At 42.2% G+C, this 22282-nt stretch overlaps 1 protein-coding gene across 1 annotated transcript; it reads right to left on the bottom strand.

Moving 5' to 3' along the window:
• Positions 1 to 576: 576 nt before the first annotated feature.
• Positions 577 to 21298, bottom strand: usp28 (ubiquitin specific peptidase 28). Its single transcript, XM_041951709.1, has 26 exons — positions 21186 to 21298; positions 19060 to 19134; positions 17667 to 17787; positions 16733 to 16820; positions 15390 to 15552; positions 12728 to 12814; positions 12454 to 12591; positions 11120 to 11190; positions 10960 to 11036; positions 10728 to 10876; positions 10507 to 10634; positions 10253 to 10348; positions 9982 to 10161; positions 9498 to 9706; positions 9220 to 9290; positions 8891 to 9119; positions 8341 to 8676; positions 7864 to 7997; positions 6586 to 6876; positions 6144 to 6239; positions 5395 to 5573; positions 4890 to 4968; positions 4133 to 4212; positions 3768 to 3891; positions 3152 to 3350; positions 577 to 1968 (listed from the first exon to the last, which is right to left on the bottom strand). Exons 1-26 carry the CDS (start codon positions 21228 to 21230, stop codon positions 1793 to 1795), a joined length of 3621 nt encoding a protein of 1206 aa, XP_041807643.1. The 5' UTR covers positions 21231 to 21298; the 3' UTR covers positions 577 to 1792.
• Between the last annotated feature and the right edge of the window lie 984 nt (positions 21299 to 22282).

Consider the following 22282-nt stretch of genomic DNA (forward strand, 5'->3'; position numbering starts at 1 on the left):
TGTTAAAGGATAAGTTGGAAGTTTTGTGTCTCTCAATGTTGTCTGGCTCCCCCAACATCTATTAGCCCACTGGAACTGGCTTAAAAATATATAAACCCATTTAAATAAAGGCCCCGTCATTTCTCATAGCAGCAGACGTTTACTCACACATTTGTTGGGACTATTTTCAGCTATTGATTAATACACATTTAGCACTTTACTGAGTATATTTTCAGCAGCAGGATGGTGTATATGTGGGATTTACTCAAAGTTAACATCTCCCAGAGCAACAGTGTGGCTCACTGATGTTTTTAATTTAGTTTTTGGACAATAGTTGAGCTCTGCAGCACAGAGGAAAACATCATATCAGGCTTTGCTCCACTGATGGAACTAGTTAGTTAATGGGATCAATTTATTGCAAGAAAAATATCAATTATCATCAGCTTCATTCATTAAGATAAACCACGGCACAGACTTCAGTGAGAATAAGAAGGAACTGAATATACTGAAATAATTAGCTAAACAGCAGAAATGCAGTGAACTGTTATACAAGTGTGGACGATGAAAACTAAAGGAGTACACAGAGTATTTCAAATATTTATTGAGTATCATCACAGACTACAAGTGAAACAGCAGTGAAATCAGCAGGCAGAAGAGAAGCTCCGTGTCGCTGCTCTGAAAATCCTGATTTAGAGGATTCATTCATGATGCCGCGTTGCATCTGATGCACCCGAAAAAAACTTCATCTCTCGTCTCATGTGTTTCCTTTCAAAGGTTTACATGTTTACAAAGAACCCTTCAAACGACAAGAACAGGCATGTCTGTAGCAAGGTGATGTCCACCGGGGCACTTAGAGTCAAACAGAAAAGAGTTGCCACTGACTTGCACAGATTTCCATCTGCAGCAGCTCTTTTTAGAAGTTGCACAGAACGCCGTGCCTTTAATATTTCTATGCATAATAGTGCTGTAGATATCTTTTCTTTATAGCTTCACCTATGTGTAAAATGTCCTACAATCTGTTTTGGAAAAATACAAAGTAATATAAAACACATATTTAAAAAAGCTCATAAACAGTATTCCTTACTGTGCAAATCTAGTATTTTTTCAGCCCTGTATAAAGGCCTCGCTGTGCGTTCACACCGCTGAGCAACACAACAACAAATCCTCCAAATCGAGCTTCTCTACTGATGATGTCCTTTTTGTTCAGCAGGTCGGTTTATGAATAACTGTTCAGTGCAACACAGATGAGAAGCTGTTAACAGCTACATTAACCCTTTCTCCTGCACGGTCATGGCAGTGAGTCATGTGCTCTTTGGAGTCTAAAGCCTGGTTTCAACTGATATCTGGTAAACACAGAACTGCATTAGCGTTACCGGTTCTGCAAGTCATGGGAGAAAAAACAACATGCATGCATAACCTGCTGCAGCTTTAAGGCCATTATGATTTCGAGGTGGCCCACTGTTAATGTTTTCTCAACACAAAGGGGGTTGCTGGTGGTGGTGGGTGGCCAGACAGAAGGTAGATAGTTTTGAGACCTGTTGAGGACTTTTCTAGAGTGTTTTGGGTTGAAATGTCTTGACATGCAAATGCTGTTCATCTGCCCCTAAAGAGTGCTTACAGCTTGTTATGCTAAAACGTTAAAATGATGTGCAACGCTACACCAGCAGATTAAATGAAATACATCATTTGGCTTGTTGAAAAGGAGAAACCGTCTCAGTCCCACAGTCTGTCAGCACAGAACGATCCGCTGGCCAAGTTGCTCGCAGGTCGAACACACAGATCAAAGAGGTTGTTGGGGGTTTCGTTCAGGGCTTTACTTCACGATGACTATGGAGGTGTTGTGGATGGACTCCATGACGGCGGCCAGGCGACTGCACAGGTCGTAGGCCTGGTTGACGTGGACTTTGGGTGGGTCTTTAAGAATGACTGCCTCAGCTGAACCGTCCAGAACCCGGGGCAGAAGCTCACCCAGCTTCACCTGCAGAGAGTCTGAGGACACAGGAAGAGCAGAAGATTCCACTGACTGACAGTTGGCGCTGGTGGAGTGTCAAGAAATACATAAATGCACCAGAAAGCAACAGAATTTAAAGAGCAGTATAAATCATTTAGTGTCTTAATTATTGTGATTGAATGAATTTTGACAGTCATGGTGGAGTATGTAAGCAATGTGGAGGTTTCAGAAGGATCTATTGGTAGAAATGGAAAATAATATCCATAACAATGTTTTGATTAGTGTAGAATCACCTGAAAATAAGAACCTGTTTTTGTTTCATTAGAATGAGCTCTTATATCTAGAGAAGGAGCTGGTCCTCCTCCACTGAGTCTGCCATGTTGCACCGCCATGTTTCTACAGTAGCCCAGAATAGACAAACTCTGACTCTAGACAGAGACTTTCACGTTTTTTCTGAGTTTATCGGCCACCACAGGGTGAGGTAGGCCTATTCAGGTCGCAATCTGCAAACTCACCACTAGATGGCACTACATCCTGCACGCTCCTTTAAGTAAAATACATTTAGAAAAACAAATGAAATGAAGCCTCGTTAAGACCTTCTGATGATTGTATGTGTTGATATTTAATATTTTAAATTATAACAGTTTAAAAATGTCAGTTAATTACTTTGTTGTCTTAAGTGGAATTCAATTATGTGGCATCTCCATGGTTTGTGTAAAATCTGTTAGTATAATCTGCAGTATATTTTTTCCATTGTTATTGCAGCAATATATATTTTTATTTTTATATTTTTTTTCTCCATATTTTTATTTTATATAGCCCCTTGTATAATATGAACATATATATATATAGCCAGCTTTTATTTTGTTTTGTTTTGTTTTTTTTAATTTCTCTATTTCTGTTGTTATTTTCTTTTCCAAATGCTATTACCTGATGCTGTAATACCCAAATTTACCCAGCTGGGGATTAATAAAGTCTAACTTATCTTATCTTATGTTACAAAATAACTTAAAAAACAACATATTAACATATAACGATGATCTGATGCTGAATTTACCAAACCTACTACAGCATGTGTGGAAACTGTCTACAGGCTTATAACACATTCAGATTTTATTAAGATTTTGATATAAGATCATGTGTGTAATCAATATCTGAAACAACAGATGCTAGAAAAAAGGAGTACATTTTCGGTGACTGGTTTAGTTCAGCCGGTCTTACCGTCCATGTCCTGGCCCAGGCAGCAGCACCAGTGGCTGCGGATGCTCTCCATGGCGTCCCGGTCTTCCTGGGACAAAGCCGAGTCCCGGCTCATCAGGTGAAGGCAGGGAATGACGGCCTCGTCCATGATGGCGACGCCCTCCTCCACACTGTTCTCCTCGCCGCTGCAGAACAGGCGTGACGCGCTCTCATTCAAAGCCTGGGGGGTGGATGTCGGGAGGATGAAGAAGACAGTAGAAGTTATAGTTTCTTCTGTATTTACAGTGTTGTGTGTTCGATCAGGCTGCAACACGGTGCTCATAAAGCGCTGCAGGGAATCACACCTGCACAGGAGTTACACAAACTTGTTCATAAGCTCATCATAGTTCAAAAATCTGATTGTTTGCTCCATACTGAGCAGATATTATGATTACAAGTTGGTACATCTTGATACATATTTTTGCAGGTTAGAAAAACCTGATATTCTCCATCACCTGAACTACCTGTGTGAGTGTTTTCTCAACTTCTGGTTCCACTTATTATAACTTTATTATTATTTTGGTCTTTCTGCAGAGCTCAGTGCTCGTGCTTCACAATAATAATCACACTGTAGCTCCATGAGAGCTGCGTCACTCACAGTGAGGCATTTCCTCCTGTAAACTGCAATGAGAGACTTGTCTATTCCACGTTTCTCTCCGTTCTTCAGCAGGGTGGCGTTGGTCTCGTACGCATGAGCCAGGTAGGTCAGCGCCTCCCGCATCCTGCAGCGCACACACACACACACACACACACACACACACACACACACAGGCAACAGTCATCATGTGATGCAGCCAGAAACACCTTTTGTAGCTGTAAATGCTTCCCTTTACTTCTCATGCACAGAGTGCGAACATTAGCAGCACTGTTCACTCGATTTTGAGTAACTGCAGATGAGCGCTAAACTCTCTCTGAGTACTCGTGAAGCTCATGTTAATGTGGTGATGAACGCTGGACACCTACTTCCCGTGCTGGTAGTGCTCCAGCCCCGTCAGCAGGTAGACGAACACCGTTCTGAACAGTCTGTAGTCGTCATGCCACTGCTGCGAAAGAGCACACGGGACAACAGCAATCATCACTTCATCTGCTCCGTGTGCGGCTGCTCTTCATGTTGATGTTAACAGTAGATAAAAGCAGCCTTTATTCTCGAACAGAGAAAAACCTAATTTCTTATTGAGTTGTCTCTCTTACAGGATGAGGCTGCTGAAATTCTTTATCTTTATTGTCATCAACAAATCTGAAAAGACCAAAACAAACGTGATCTCAGTTAACAGCACACAGGAATAAACTATGGCTTCGACTATGCAGGCAATAGCTGTTAGTGGGATTAATTCACTGTTATTTTTGGTCTTTTCATAGGATTTGTTGAGAAAAACAAAAACAGAATGTCACCAGACTTTTCCTGACGATAAGTCTGACTTTATGTTCGTACAATATTCTTGATTTGAGGAAAGAGTTTCAGCCTTAACCCTTATTTTCTGTCTCTGCTGTGTGTGTTTGACATTTCACTCCGCTACCATAAAGCGTTATAAAACATATCATTAACAAACATCTCAAACGTTGATTTAATTTCATCAGTCTGCATACTGATGGTTAGTATGAGACAGATTCATTTCTAGTTAAGTTACAAAAAAGAGGCAGATTAACCACAAAAAAACAAACAGTGTATCCCGGAAAATTGTCCCATAAAGCAGAGGTCAGCCCATCTGTTAGACAGTACCAAGTACTCATCCATATCCATGTCCTCTGGCTTGATGAGGCGCAGCTTGGATCGGGCTTCCCTCATGATGCTGATGGCCCTGCGCATACAGAAAGGACAGACGAATGCTTTAAATACATGCTGCAGGTCTGCGCTCTGGACACTAGATGGCGTCAAAGGCATTCTGTATGGTCTCCTGTATTGCCTCTTATTCTTTGGTGCTGCTGCTCTGAGTAAAGTCTTCTTTCCAGCCATGTTTTACACAAGTTGCACAAATTGTTCATAAACAACAAGGCGGGAACGATGTTACCTGCTTTATCTTGTCTTTTAGCCTCACAACTCGTTTTAATAACAGAGGTTTCTCCCTGATCTTTGAGCTTGTGATCCATTTTCTTTAACAGTTTCAGTGTCATCGCAGAGTGCTACAGCAGTTCATCTGTTTTCTCATGTTTAAAACTTCTGAAAACTTCATCTGATGTAATAAACTGATGTCTGAGCCTCATCCAGGGCTGTTATCTGCTTGTACCTCTCATCGAAGCTCAGGTTGCGGTCGGTAAACTGCTCCAGCAGCGTCCTCTCGATAATGCGCTTGGGTGCCTTGTTCTGGAAGAAGTAGACCAGGGCGTGCTGCAGACGAGCGTCCTCCTGGGGCGTGGTCTCCTCCTGGGAGAGTTCATACAAGCGGGAATACTCCTCGTGGAAGGCCTGCAGGGGAAGTGGGCAATTTAGTCTCTCAGCTTGAATTAGATTTAAATTTTCCAATATGGTCACAGTAGGCAAACATGTGAAGGTGCTAGATAGATAAATTTAAGATTTCTTAATTCATAGTGGATTAGAAGTGTTGGAAATCCCATCAAAAACACATATATAAGTGAATTTGACTTCTCTGTGTGTGTAAAATGTGGGAATTGTTGCATTTTATGAGTCGAAAGACGAGCTCACAACACTCCTCTTCTTATTGACTTTGACCTTCTTACATTTGGAATGGTTTATAAAATATTCTGGTCTCTATCATTTATAGGCAGACATCTGGAGGAGGCTTGTGATCCTCCGGTGATGAACGCAGCATGTGCTGCATGCTGATGAATCAACTTGTAGCCAGCAGGTTCCTCAAAACACGTGCATGTTTTTGTGTTGACGTCCGGATTCTAACACTTATGTAGGAAAGAGATCATTACTGTAGTTTAGTGTGATGTAATTTATGTTGTCTGGCAAAACCATTACAGGAAACAGGCTTATCTAATTACCTGCAGTGTTGTGTTGATGTGATCATACCTTGATGAGGCCAGCCTCAGGGCCCTCCTTATCAAACGTCTGTCTGGCCTTGGCTATGGCGAGAATGATGCCCTGCATAGCTGGAGTCAGCATCATCTGGGAAATGCGGTGAAGAGGAGAAGAGTGATAATGACACCAGCTGGGCTGCAAACAGGTTACTGACAACCGTTCTTAGAGGGAAAAACAAATACATGAAACATATAAAGTGCTGCCATGGAAGAGGCAGAGAACAAACAACACACCTATTTCTTCAAAATACAGGTGATATATTCCAAACATCTCTTGCTCGTGATGTCTGTGTAAAGATGCTGAACAGTTACGGCTGCACGCCATCTATCAATGCATTAATTCTTCAATGACTTCACCGTTCTCTCTGCTCTGAACATCACAACATTGTGTGGTACTAGCTACTGAATTCCGACATATCGTGACGTGTGCTCACCTCTTCGTTGTATCCGTCAGCATCAGCTCTCACCATGATCCTGCCCACGTTCGGGATCTCCACTTCCGAGACCTCGTTCTCAGTCTGTCGCTGTCTAGCCGGGACCTCTTCCTCCTGCTGCTGCTGCTGCTGCTCCTCATCCTCCTGCTTTGCTTCATGTTCAGGAGCTTCTCCGGAAGCCTCCGGCTCGCCTTCAGCTTGAGGGCCGAGGCCTGCGGCCTGCGCGTCGTCCTTCTCCTCGTGGGGGTCAGATGCTTCCTGGTTACCAGGCTCTGCTTCAAGGGCAGAAGTCTGACAGAGAAAGATTTAACAAGATGCACATTATTATGCATTCAACCCATCCATTATCCATTATGTCCTTTTTTTCTATGCAACTACTTTGAGTGCAACGTTTGAACTGGAGTCAGATTCCTCGTATGTGCTCACAAGCTTGGCCAATAAATTCTGATCTGTTTTTCCTGTTTGGGTCTTGGACAGCCTTGTGCGTATCCTTGCACACTCTGGAAGTCAGTCGCGGGACTTGTATAGTGTGTCTCCATGTAGAAATGCACCTTCCTTAATCTACAAGTCTGTATGAGATATAACAGCACGTGTTTCTATTTTAACTCAGCGCTCCACTGCTGGACAAACTGGCTCAGGGGTGTGTGTGAAATTTAAAATGGCAGCTCGTATCCAGTGAACGGTTGGTCTTATTATATGTAGTCAGGTGGGTCAGCAGAGAGGCTGCAGATGAACACATTTGGAAATACACTTAAACAGTTACAGTCAGTTACATGTGACAGATCAATGTGTCAGTGGAGCTCCTGATATGTCAGGACACACGTGTTAATGCAGTGGTTCAAAGTTATTTCCATCACTAAGTTGCATGTTTATTTAATGGCATCTTATGGAAATATAATGATATTTATGAAGCTTCTCATCAGTGATTGTGGTCACTGTGTCAGATCGGAGCTTCAACTCCATGAACATTTTACAGGCTGTAGTTTACAGTGTTGTTGTATTGGACTGCACAGGTGTTCCAACAAAAACTGAGTGATGAAGATCATCTGATACGCCTCCGAACGAGCTACTGACTACAAAACAAATCAGCTGTTAGCTGTAATTACTCCTGACCTCTATCTGTGCATTACTCTGCAGCCCATCTGACTTTAAGCCTGGCTCTCCATCACTATGCTAAGTGATGAAACAGGATCCTTGACCCAGATGTACACACTTTATATTTGTGGCCTAGAATTTATGACCCATATTCTACAGACGGGGTGTCACGGACTCGCCCACCTGACTCTGAAGTTCCTTCCCCGCTGAGGTGGAGCTCTGGCTGGGCACCAGGGTGTCAGTGACTGCTGCAGCGCTGGTGTCGTCTGGCAGGCGGCCGGGACTCTGTGGTGGTGGGGGTGATAAGTCTGATTCTTCTGAGGTCGAAGAAATAGAGGAGAGGGGCTGTGAGCGGACACACGCGACTGTAATGAAAAGTACCGTTCAGTAGTTAGTGTACGATAGATTAAAAAAAAGCTAAAAATCAGTACTGTGGATTTATATTTTAGGTAGAAATGTAAAAGGCCAATAATGATTCCCAATCCTCAGAGTGTATATTTTTTGTTCTCCAGAAAGGTTGAAGTTCTGACTAAAATTCATGTTACTGGCTTAAATTGTGTAAAATCATGATGGCTATACAACTGAAGGTCGTGGAGTTATCTGAACGTGCTTTAATAAAAACCTTGTCTCACTCCCTTTTCTCCAGTCGCCACTACAGACCTTCAGGCTTCTCCCTGGAAGCGGCCTCCACATCCTGCTCTGCCTCTGGGTCTGGCTGTGGCTCTGAAGAAGCTCCCTGGTCCAGCTCTTCAGTGGACGGCCCCGACTGGGGCGCTGGCTCAACTGGTGTTTGTTGTATATCATCTGGAGTGGGGTCTGGGGGCTCTGCAGAGGTTGTAGACTCTCCCTGTGGGGCTGCGGTCTGGCAGAACTGCTCCTCCCATTCGCTGAGCTCCTGCTGGAACCAGCGGTTATCTTCGTGGACGTAGCGTCTGAGGATGGGCGGCAGGGAGTCCATGCCATGCAGCACCTGGCCGGTCTCATCGTCTGTGTCGTCTGGGTGGAGGTGGGGCATCATCAGTTAATAGGCTTACACAATAAAACCCACGTATGGACCTCAGATTTAATACTGGCTATTACAAGCACTTACAACAAACATCAGAATGGCTGAAGATATCTATGCAGTTAGATCCTCTGTGCTGTCGTGCCACTGCGATAATCCATCGGGCTAATCAGATCAAATCAAACTAAAAAATAAACAGAGACGTACCTGTAATAAGGTGGGGTAGCCTGTCATCAATGTACATCAGGCAGTAGGCGCTGGCGTTGGTCATGCCTCCAAATGAGTCTCGCTCCAGCTCCTCCCACGATGACTCAGTGATGCTTATGTCGTTGTACTTCATCCAGCGCTGGTTGGCGTGGTCGTAGATGTAGGCCCAGTAATGTCCTGCTGACGCCTGGCCTTCGTGGACGAGCACCGCGTGGAGTCTGTAGGGTACCTGAATGACAGCGGAGCGGGAGACAACACTGAACTGCCACCGTACAGAACACAGAATATTGGGACTGACTTGCTGTTTGAGGGCGTTAGGTGAGTCTTACCTGGCAGAGACTGTTGTCTGAGTACATGCCCTCGAGCATCTGAGTGAGCTTGTCAATGCTGGCCTTTAGCTCTGACACACAAACACACACAAATGAATATATTAGAGCCACACTGTGTTTACAATGTGCATGTAAACACAGCCAAATTAGACTGGGAAATAATTCAAAGCTGCTATAATCAATACTTTTTTATTAACAACTGATCAAATGTCAATGTGTCGTGTATAATGTGTCACTCACGGACAACAAACTGCTCTTACACAGCAATCTGAGCGTACCATTTATGTCATTCTCGACCTCGGTCCTCCAACGCTGTAGGCAGGTCTTAACGAAGTGCAGCTCTTCTTCGGTGATGTTGTGGGGGGCCGGGTGTGGTGGGCAGTCAATGGGGAGCCGGCACTGGGTGAAGGGCTTGTATATGGGGGTCCGTTGGCAACTGGAAACACTGGAAACCAGGCCCTCAGAGGAATCTGGGTCTCCAGGTTCACTGAGGGAAGCAAGAAAAGCATCCTGACAGGTTGGAGGTCTGAGTTTTAATTAGACAGAGTTACAGATCCAGGGTTTAATATCAGAGAAATGATTTTTTTCAGTGAAAATCATCAGGATCAACAGCTCAGAAATGGAACGAGACAAGATGGTGTGTGAATAACATGTTATTCACTGTTTCTGACTGCTGATGCTGTGCTAGTAAACATCTGTAGACAACATTTCATTGTGCTTTAGTCTTTGATCCGGAGCCACTGCCTTGTCTGTGTACTCAACCTGTTGTCTTTGGAGATGCATTCGCTGAGGGGGTGGCTTGCAGGAGTCGGTGAAGATGAAGTTGGTCTCAGATCTTCAGCTGGAGAAACACTTGTAGGCTTGGTGGTAGCAAACTCCAGCACAAACTGCAGCATGTCAGCCAGAGGATACTTGGTAGGTCCTGAGCCGTAGTTTTTATAGCTGGGAATAAACGCAGGAAGCGTTTAATAGAAGATCTGTTCCCATGAAGAGGAGTTTTAAAGCCATACCTCAGCTTGGACGGGTAACTTACCACTCGAGTTTCTGCTGAAGGGCTGCAAGTTGCTCCTTGAGTTTTTTCACTTCTCCTCTCCTCTCATGAGTCTGTTCTATGTTTTTGTGAAGATATCTGCCCACAGAAAAAAATTGATCAGTAAGTGTAGGACTTAAATAGACAGCCTTGTTTCTTCTTTCGTTCTGCATTTATAGTACAAACATTCTGCACTGGAACATGTGAAACTGAATTAACGTGCACGTCTTTGATTGTATTATCCGTACAAAGCTCACCTGTCCATGTAAACGATTTGTGGGAATTCCAGTTTCTTGTGTATCTTTTCAGGACGTCCGAGCTGAGTGTTGAACTCGAATCTAGACAGTTCAAATGTCAAGACCGGTGGCAGCTTTTTGAACCATCTCTGCGAAGAAGAGAAGATAAAAAAAATCTTAGCAAAGCATGAAATATACACCGAAATTCTACTTCTATTTAGTCATCTGGAGAAATGGTTCACCTCACGGCCAGATGTGACGCTGTGATCTGAATGCAGTGACTCAATCTCCTTCTCAACCATCGCACCTTCCAGGCATTCATCCAGGTTGTTGAAGCCGTTGACTTGCAGGGGGTACTGGCCAAACTGCTCGATATTACACAAAGTCTTACCTAAGCAGAGTCACGCAGAGGTGAGTGATTGAGAACAGGATTCATACTGATTGTCACCATGACAAACTCATGCAGACACATACCCTCGTGTCTTCTTTCTGTCACAAAGGTACCGTAGAAGAGCTGAACCATGGGGTTTTGTTGTTTGTCTTCTGCATTACTGAAATAAAAACGACATTATATTTATGTAACTTAGCAAACAAGGGGGAGAACAGGATGAGATCGACACACCGTGTAACTTACTTTCCATTTGCGGCCAGCTGAAAGGCATCCTCCAGCCAGTCAAGCAGTTTGTGGGAAAACTCACTGACGTCCTGAAATAAAACAAACACTTCACGCTGTTTCGGAGTCAAAGCTAAAATAAGCTGCGTAGTTGTAATATTAAAGGACAAAGTTAATTGACTTCATTCTTGATCTTGGAAACAGCAGTTTCATGGACACAGCTCAGGTGTGTGACCACCTGTCATCACATTAGCAGTTCTGTGATGACACCTGAGCTACAGTATCTCACACACTGACAAAGACCCTGAGAGGTGAACCTGTCCTGAAATGGCCCTCTTCAAACCTCATCAAAGATCACTCCACACATCACAAAGATGCATGTTTGTGGGTTTACAAATGCTGCATGTTTTGGTTCAGCTCTCTATCTTCTGTCCCAAAGCACAAATAAAGGCCTCGCTGCCTCGTCGGAAAATAAGTGAGACAGAAAATAAGGAGAGAGGAGAGAAAAGAAAGTGCTAAAAGAGAGACTGAGGTGAAAGAGAAATAACTGAATTTGCTGAATAAAAAAACAAACACAGACGAAGCAGATTAATGTACTGCTGAGATGCTCACAGCGACAGGATCTGAGAGCAAATATTAGGCATGAGCAGCGGAGCATCGACTGCCTCACACATGGTGATAGTTTCACAAATTTATTGATCACAAGACAAACTTCTTAAGTAAGGACTTGTTTTCATGAGCTGCTGCCACACATACAGTCTGGTTGAAGGATAACTTTCGTTTTTTACAACCTGGACCTTATTTCTAGCATTAAATACGCCCATTTACTCACCCAGACAACTTTGGTGGCATTTGGAGTCGTTTTGAAGAAATTAGCCCCAGAGGAGCGGCGCGTATATCCGTATAATGCGAGTACTCGGGGCATCCATGCGCAGCCTCTATATAACACATAATCTGCAGAAACTCGTTCATATTCCAATATTTTGTTGTGATATGCTGGTGCTATTCCCCTCTGAGCCCGCGGTGGCATGTTATCAACATCCGGCGTCTCTAGACAACTACCTCTGACGTGGATGATGTCATTACCGAACGTCGCGCGCTGCGAGCAGCCAGCCACAACACGGCTAACTCTGCGACGGTCGGCTACGAATACGCAATAACGAACCATAGCTGTGCCAAACTACAGCTAAACTAGCTGACCGCCGACCACCAAAGTTGTCTGGGTGAGTAAATGGTCGTATTTAATGCTACAAATAAGGTCCAGGTTGTAAAAAACGAAAGTTATCCTTTAAATGGGAGGTCCCTCTTACCCTTAAGTTAAGATTGTTCTGTAATAACACAATAAAGTGTTGTACCTGTTGGGCCTCGCTGGTCCTGAAGGCATCTCGCAGTAGCTCCACTGCAGCAGAAGGATCCACAAACCTGCGGGTGGAGCCCACCATGAGGGCGAACAGACAGCGCAGCTCCTGCATGAAAGCTATGTTCCTCTTGTCCTGTTAACACAAGCCCAGAGTCAAACTTCAGCCTCTTCTACGCCCAGAAATATAATGGCGGAAATGTGCAGCAGCAGAGGAACTCATGCTGTTTGGATGGAGAACACTTATGTACAGGTAACAGTAGTTTACTCACAGAATGGCTCTTGCACTTCTCCAGCACTCGCTCAGACAGATGGTAGTTGAGAACCAGCCTCCTGAACACGGGCAAGTGGAACAGTGACTGCAACGAGACAACAACACAAGGCCCATTAATGCAGCCTTCCAGTCAATGTCAGACATGGGAGATTACCAGCTGGCAGATCGTGATTACAGCGGTCATGCACTGTGGTGTTGACTTGGAAAGATCACAGAAGGAACATGGCCATATGCAGTATACAGTATGTCCCTTGAGCCAAACATGACAATGATATTCAGCTAGTTAGCGACTGTCCTACTTCCATTTGACGGTCACATGTGTCCACATGTATCACATGTAAATGATATTTTAACAAAATGAGAAATTAATAATAACTAATGAAACACATTTGTTTAATTTTTTGTGGTTCTTCCTGCAGGTTCGAGCTTCTTAAAAATCTTCAAACCTTCTGCAAGCGGGTAGAAGCACTCAGTAGTCTATGAATGTCTATCATCTTTACTATCATCACCAGGGTGAAATTTACAGACAGGAAGTAGCGTAGGCAGGGTGAACAGCATGAACTGCAAAGCCCAGCATGGTTGGTGGGCTAACAACAGAGTTTCAGAAGTTACACAGCATCTTAAAAACCTTATTGTTGTTCTCTAAGTGGCTGGACAATGAAGAGCCTGACATAAAATAGCATGAATACATCTTGAACCCTTCTTCAATCAGATGAATGGGGTGCAAATTCTAGCCTGACAGCACACTGAGTGCTAATATTCGATTAAATACAAGTGAAATTAACATTTGGCTGTAAAAAAACTCAGATCCTTAAAAAGAAGGGAGGCAGGATGTTATTATCACACATTAGATAAACTGCTTTGGGCCCTTCAGCACTTCAGCACTCAGCTGTGGTCGCTGCCACGTTATCAAAGTCATGTCGGTAAGTTGAGTCATCTGAATGAGGTATAATTAAAAAAAATTCAATAAAATTAAATATTTCCTTTACCTGCAAACATAAACTAGCTTTTTATAAAAGAACCTGGAAATGTTTTAAGAAATATTCCCATGAATTTCATTCTATTCTCCACACGAGAGTCAAGCACATAAACCACAGCTCTTTGTTATAAGACACTTGTGTTTCTCAGCAAACTCTAGATGCATTAATACCAGTCCGATACTCTTGTGTGTCATGTGTGGTCGTGAGCGGCGCTTCTCAACACTTATGAATATCTTGATATAAATTTCCATTTGAGTAGGAAATTCAATTACGGCTTATCTCAGTTTTACTGTAATTCATACCACAAAGGATAACAGAGGGAATATGAGCTGACAACTGAATCGTGTGGTCACTCAGCCTCAATCTGATAGCATAATTACTTTTTTAGGGGAGACTGCTTTATCGGTTTAATTCCAGCAAACAGTATTGACGGCAGCAAAAAACAAACAAAAGGGTATCGTTTGAACAGCATTTGTATTCAAACAACACAGCCTCATTTTCCCATTTCTATTCCCAGATAATAACCCCTGTCCTTTGGGGGTTTGACTTCTAAATCAATGTAGAAGCCTATCTGAGTTCAACAAGAGACAAACAATTACTGTCTCCTCTCTGTCCGTTTCAGGCTCAGACGAGAAAGTCCGCTGCTCGCTCCATCATCACATCATTCGCTATTTAATTATCTGCATAGCCCGCGCATCTTAATGAGGGCTCCAGTTTCAACCGAGCCACCTGATAGGCCCGACTAAATTCACTCTGGAATGGACTTGTAATAGAGTTAGCAGCTCAGAGAAATACTGTATGTGTTTCATCTAACAGAACTATGTCCACAGCTTTTTGTGCCTGATGTTTCTAATAACTGTGTACAGAGCTGGTAAAAAGGTGAGACTGACGGGAGATCTCTCTGTATTCACAGTGTGTCCGCTGTCAGTCTAAAAACATGCCTGATACTGGACTTATGGGGATCTAATTCTGAACCAGGTCACAGAAAATACAGAAGACCACTACCTGAACCACGTGTGCACTAATTCTAACGTGGAAAAAAATCAAACGCATGTTACTGAGATTGGCGAAAGCACGTCTTTTGCTGAGTGCACATGAGACGCGACACTGCTGACAGACTAAAGTTAGAAATCTTGGACGGGAAACTCCAAGTCTCTAAATGTTTGTTAAGCCAAGAGCTATTTTAAGATTCAGCAGCAAAGGATGTGAGACACTGTTAGAACAGGTGGACATTTAGACGAAGCCTAGTGCACCTAACAGCTTAATGTTGCTTCCTGCAAATTTTCACATAACATGAAAATACAAGGCAAGTTATTTATATTTATGCACTGAAAACCAAGCGTTGGGGGCATGAATAATACCAGATTTTATTAACATTTGGATTGTTTTATTGTGTTAGTTGAATTGAAAAATGTTAATTTATGAATAAAAAGTAGCAGACTAACTGAACAGTGATGGCAGTTGTGTATGTGCACATGCTGTTGTTATGTGAGATTAGAGACGGCCGTGTTTTACTTTGTTGTTTCTTATGTTTCAGAGTGAAAAACAGCACTGTGGGGACTGTTAACAAACAGCAGCAGTGTCTAAAAATGTCTCCCAACTTTGAATACTGCAGTTTAATTCTTCCCCTGCACAGATTCTCTTCACTTTGATGTAACCAATCAACGTCCTCATTCTCACCTGGATGACGGCACTGAACCAGCAGGTGTTTCCAACATTGCGAATGCCCACGGGCCAATCGTCCTGACGGATCCAGTCTGCAGGGCTGCACATCTCGCTCTGGGCTTCGCACCTCTTCCTCTTCATTCTTGCTGCATTCTCCTCAGCGCTGGCCTCCAGAGCCCTGCAGTGTATCAAATCACACATTTGAAAGCTCTGATGTGACGACTCTATTAAACACAGGTCGACTTAGTTAGATCTCCTGTCCTGTGTGAACGTTGAAAAAGAAGACCTTAAGTTAAAGGCAAAATCCCCTAAAGTATCTGACAAAAACACAAACTGTGCAGCAAGGCAGAAGACAGAATTTCCAGGAATTTGCTCATCATGTTGGCACAAAACACAAAGCACAGCTGACGGGAATATCAGTAGTTTTTTAAGTATGAGGTCATACAGAAATTTAAATTATGTTGACAGATTTCACTTTCAGATTTAACTGAAACGGTCAATCTCATGGTGGCGCTAGAAGAAAAGCAATCCATCCATCCATTCACCAAAGCCAAGATCAGTCAGGATCCTCCCTCTGTGGATCATGAATGTCTGCACATAACTTGATCGCAATCCAGTCAATAGATGGGCTGTCAGCTGTGGTTACTTATCTTTGCTGACTGTCTCTTGCTAATAATTTTGGTTATAATCAGTTTGTGAGGCAGAGAAGTAAATAAAAAACCTGATCACATCCACCTGTAACAACAAGCCTTGTGCAGTTGTATAAAAGCAGGTTTTCTTTTGGATGTAAAAAGATTAAAATTGCTCAATAAACTCTTATTTCTGGCCAGGAAATGTACACTATTTAATTGGATCAGTGAGAAACCCCCCACTGTGACTCAGTGGTACAAAGAAATTTTTAGAGATTTTCCTATGGAGAGACTAAGTGCCAAATTAAAAGGAAATGACAACACTTTTATGGACATATGGCACCCTCTAATAGACTACCTGCCTAAGGATCTAAGTGAAATTATCCAGAGGGGAATTACTGGCTTAGGACCTTCCAAACAGAATGATTTAGAAATAAGAAATACTCATTAACAGGCACAGGGACACACATATTTTCATTTGTTGATAAGTTGTTGATCTCTTTTTCCTTTTAATCATTTTTATTTTTATGAATATTACTCTATATAATAAGTTGTTATTATTACTATTGTCTATTTCATTGTTTTCTATTGTATTTCCCCCCCCCCCCCCTTTTTTTTCCTTTCTTTTCTAGCTCAGACCAATTTCAGATGATGTATGGTTGCATTGTTGAGTTACAATTCTGAAAATAAAATAAAGTATGATTATTAAAAAAAAATAATCTCTTGTACCTGTTGAACTCCCTCTCCTCTTCCTGGGCATTGTGGGACTCCTGCAGGCTGAGTTCTATGGCGGCCTGCAGTTCATCTTTAGGATGTCCTGAAGAAACAAGATGACAACGTGTCAACCAACATCCCACTCGCTCTAGTAAGAGCAGCTTCATGTTCAATTTTACCGACATATGGGCCACAACAGATAGCTCCTCATAGAACAATTCTTCTTCTATGCTGATGACTCACTCTTCTCTTCCTTGTCCTCATTCTGGAGAACCCACACTTGGAGGTGCTACACTGTCTCAGCTTTTCTCACCTCGCGCCTCTTCCTCGTCTTCTCCGCTCACATCTGAGGCGAGAGGGAGGAAGACGGGAGGAGAGGAGGCGAGGAAAGGAATCGAGGATGTACAAATTGAGAAAGGAGATTTTTTGTTTTTTTGAGAGTTTTTGCTGATCTCAAGTGGTTCAGGTTCTGACCTGGCTTCGGGGATGCAGAACGGTAGAGGTGTAGCGTGTGGTTAGTACACCATGACATCACTGTTACAGGTGAAGGTCAGAGGAACAATATTTTCAGCTTGGAGTTCAGTAAGTTTTTTAAATGAACCCAGCAATGATTCCACGTCTGACGGGGCCAACAAATGGTCCTGATAAGTTCTTAATAAGCTCTGAACTGAACAAAATGCCACTGATTTAGTTGAGCACAGACCCAGACCTTCAGCTTATGTTACTTATGGTGCTTATGCTTATGGTCACTCTTGCGGTTTTGTGACAACTTCAATCTCCCTTTTCCGTACAGCAATAAAAACTTAATTCCTGGCAAATATGAAATGAATGTGATCATTACATATTGATCTGAACACCTGTCATGTCAATTTGATTTTTGAAATGTGAAAATTATTTGGCACTGAGGTCAATCAGAATTTTGTGCATGCTTGGTTTGTCCCACGTGTACCTTTCTGGCCCTCCCAGGCCTCTCCAGAGGTCTCTGATTCCTGTGGTTCTCCAGGATCCTGAACATCTGCAGACTGGGTTGTCAGCAGTCCAACAGCATGTCCAATGTCCCCCTGACTGGCCTGAAAGAGAGAGGACAGGGAGAAGATAAGAGCACATTGTCTGGATATCATGAGTGTCTGCAGAAGATTTAGCAATATTATACATCACAAGAATGAAATAAACAAATATTAAATACAAATGAGGATGTAGTAAACGAGGAGCATTTAAAAATAATACAAGCATGCGCTTATATAGTCGATTAATTAAGGTGACACAGAAAAGTTCCCTTCTTGTGTTTGAAACCAGCACTACAGAACATTTCTAACTCTATGAACTCTGAGTATGTACCCCTCCCAAACCTGTGATGTGCTGCTGGTACAGCAGGTTGGATGATGTCTGCACCACAGTCAGCCAGACTGCTTATTGAACTGCTTGTCAATTATCACTTTTATGAGTTTCCTATTAGCTCAAGCTGCTACGGATGTTTTCATGTGCAGCTGTGTTTCAAAACATAAGCAGTGAGCTGGGGTGGAAATCTGGCACCCTGTGGGTGCTTTTAATGTAATCAAAGAGTGTTCATTTAACGTTAATTACACTTCAAGAACAGACAAATTAATTACACTTCAAGAACAGAACAGAACAGCAAGGGCTTTGCTTTTTTTTAGCCAACTAGCAGCATGGCTCCAGGGATGGATTGTCATGATATTTTGTACAAACGTTCATGTTCTCCACAGGATGAATTATAATTACACATCTCGTAACACCTTTACGCTCATAACATGACAAACCCAATAGTCACAGGTCACCAAAGAGCTGACACCATCCTCTGGCGGATATAATACATGACAACTGCTATGGCTCAAACAGCAACTTTAAACCTGAACTTGGTCATTTGGTTTTCTTTAAAATGAGCATTACAGTCGCACGGAGCTGCGAGCATGGCTACAGATGCTGTTTCTTTATTTTTAACTCAATTTTCTTCAAGAAAATGTCTGATTTCTGTCCAACTGCAACTACACTAAACTGGAGTTTGACACTAATTTCAATCAGGATGCTGTAAGTAATCAAGTAATGTTAGCATTGTTGGAATTGCATGTTGGTTTAGCAACAACAGATCTCACAAAATGCCTGTTGCTCCTCTTGAAACTGTGTAATAATGAAGCAGTTGTCTGTGTGTGTTCAGTATTTGGAAAATCACAATGCTGTGACCATGTTACGCTGCTGTATCAAGGTCATTTACTGGCTTGTAATGTGGCAAAATTAAATAACCACACACAAGGCAGACATCATCCATTGTCTTGTTGCACAATGCCGTGGATGCTAAAAGCTGATGACGGTTTCTAAAGACTTACATTCAAGGCTCTGTAGAGAATCTGAGGGTCCTGGATGCCAGTGATCTCCCTCAGCTGGTTGATCAGCATTTCGCTCTGCTGAGGGAAAGGATTGGACAAAGGGAAAACAATAGTAAAGCTTGAAATCCTTCATGTGTCACTCTACTCAACGTGTCCCTTGTGACACTCACATAGTTTGACTAGTGATGGACTGGCATTTGACTCTCATTTGGGGACAAAAACTGGGCCACGAGTAGACAAGCCATAGGGTACAGGATGGGTTTAACAGGAATGATAATAAAAAAATCTATTTTATCATTTCAACAGATCAAACCAGCCTACGCAACCCATGTTTAACTTGTGGTAATCAGCAGATATCCCATTATTTGCAGATAGAGTCCTACTTGTGGTCCACCTTGCCCCAAATGGGGGTCCATCCATGTGGCACCTGAGGAAAACAGCTCATGTGGGTCTCATTCATAGCCTGTGACCCAGATGGACAGACACTCATGGGGTATATAAGGAGCTGAGGGACAAATGTTCAAATGCCAACCTGTCATGCCTATATGAGGAACACTGCTGGCAGGGTCAGGACAATGGCTTCATGACACAAGGCCAAATTCAGCAACTAAACACATAAGCCCCCAATGAAACAGCAAATTGCCATTTTTATACTTCAGTTTGTGTACCAGATGGTTAAAGAAATAAGATTTCAATGTGTTATATAGAGAGCAAGGAAGTCAGGAAAGTGGTTCCCCCACATTTCCAGTCTTTCTGCAAAGCTAAGCTAACTGGCTGCTCGTGGTAGCTTCATATCTACTGCACTGACGAATAATGGTTGAACTATTCCTTTAAGGCAGCTTATTGAGGATTTGAACAAAAGTTTTTATCTATAAATTGTGAAGTTCACACATGTATCCTTGGTGTGGGCGACGTGTTGAATAAAATTTACCAACTGTGTGCCACCTCAACAAACATCTCTGTCTCCACATCAGACTCGTAAACACAAAGTCTCTCAGGCCGTCATGTTCTGACCTCACAGACACAGACATGAAGAAAGAACTAACAAGTCTGCTGAGTGAGAGGCGCTATATTAAACCTGCTACCCCAACAGCAGGTGGACATGTCAGGCTATCTCTCTCTCATACACACACACACACACACACAAACACACAGGAAGCCAAGAGCAGGCTGACCAGACTTATATGGAGTCCAGGGGCTATCTGAGACCCTCTTGGTTAGCCTCTATTTTAGGCTACTGACATGGATAGCACAGGCTTCTGTTTATCATTCCACTCACCATACCAGCAGACCTGAGTGACAAAGGCACTGGGTGTCTTTCCCTCAGACACACACACACACACACACACACTCCTATGTTGATACCAGGCAAACAAACACAAGGCATTTTCTGACATTTCACCACAGAATTTCTTCTGTATAAAAACTCTTACCCTGAGTATAAAATAACATTAAAGCTCAGCTCAAAGCACCGTCTGCTGGAATGTTTAATTAGGAAGGCCCATTGATAAAGCAACAGCCTGCCTGGATGGCAGCAGAGCCAAATAATGACTGAAGTGTGATGCTACACTCCAGAAAAACGTGGTTGACTTTCTACTAGCAAGAAAAATAAATCAAATTTGTCTAGTCTGTCAGTCCTGTGTTTTATGAGACTAACATATCAACTGAAAACACCAGACTTAATAAGCGCATTTCATTCATCAAGCATTAGTTTATCATATTAACTGATTCGTTGCTTAAAAAAAAACAAAAACAGTCTTTTATCAACCAAATACGTTTTTAGCTAAGAAGCTAAAAATCGAAGCCTTCGTAAGTATTTTACTGCTAACTAGCTAACCTAACTTTTAACCAAAGTTTGAATTTTCTTGAAATAAGAGTGGTTTTGTGTGTTTCATGTGTGCCGAATTCAAAAGGCTTTTCCAAGTATTCTAATATCGTTTTCGTTTTCTTTCTAACATGTGTTAACATAAAACCACATTAAAAGTAACTTTAAAATTGCGGATTTTCAGTACAGGTTTGGCCTTCGCACAACAGAGGGGTTAGTGTTCATGTTAGTTCTTCAGGCATTCCGACGCAAACATGTCACTTGTTATGTTAATAGCGGTTCCATCATCCTTTGCGCTCACCGAGTTCGTTGAGTTTTCTCCATTTTCAGTCTGTTCACCTCTCATTGCAGACAAGAAGCCGAATTTCTTCCCGTTTTCCACAAACACTTTCTGCCCTGACTGCGACTCACACCAACCCCATCTGTCAACCGCCGAGAGCGGCCAGCCAGCTGCGCGCGCTCACCTGTCAAGACACGCGCGTGCACTAGAGCGACCGCTGACATTAACGCGCGCGCTGTCACAGCTCTGAATGTAATATAATATTAAGTTATAATTCAATACTTTGAGCGTCTGCGGCAGGTTTAATACCGTGTCTGATCGTGTCTCTATACTGTGAGGTGTCGTCAGCTCCTTTTATTACAATTAATCCTGTAATAAAATATGCTTTTATTCGAGAAAACAGACTTTGTGATTTTAGCCAATAGCCATATTTTTTCTTGTGACTGCCGACAAAAAGTACCTTTATTTTTTTAAGCTCAAATCTCTACAATAATTTTAATTGTATTTCTATTCTATTAATAACTCAGGCTTGAGACTACAATGTATTTTTTTTTGCATTGCAACTTGGATTTCAGAAAACAAGCAAACAAACAAACAAACAAAAACTGAAAGCAAATCATAGGACTGATTTTGGAACTGATTTGTGTTGATGTTTAAGCCAGGACAACAACAATTAATTTCACGCAGAAAACAAATCTCAAATTTTTCATTTTTAAAGTCAAAATTATCCATGATTACTGAGAAAATGTGTGATATTGATTATATTTATAACCATAGAATTGGTTAAACACAGTTTAATCAAACAGATGAATCCCAATTTAAATCAGAAATTTATGATATGAAAAAAAGACAAAGCACTTCTGTTTGTCATAGATATTGTTTTACAATATGTATGTTTCAAAGCACATGTTTGAGTAATTTTACTGATACATACCTAACATAGCAACAGTACAGTTTGATGGTTGCTGTTGACTCTGTTAATCTGTCGATTCATAACTTTAAGTGCTCTGTTTTACAAAGACTTTAGATTAGACTCTGACATTTATTGTTATTTTCTATCATCTCTGATGTCTGTAAAGTTCAAACTGAAAACACAATTTTGCTGCATAAATTGGTTC

This window comes from Chelmon rostratus, chromosome 14 (assembly GCF_017976325.1).
Source record: "Chelmon rostratus isolate fCheRos1 chromosome 14, fCheRos1.pri, whole genome shotgun sequence".
Taxonomy (NCBI): Eukaryota; Metazoa; Chordata; class Actinopteri; order Chaetodontiformes; family Chaetodontidae; genus Chelmon; species Chelmon rostratus.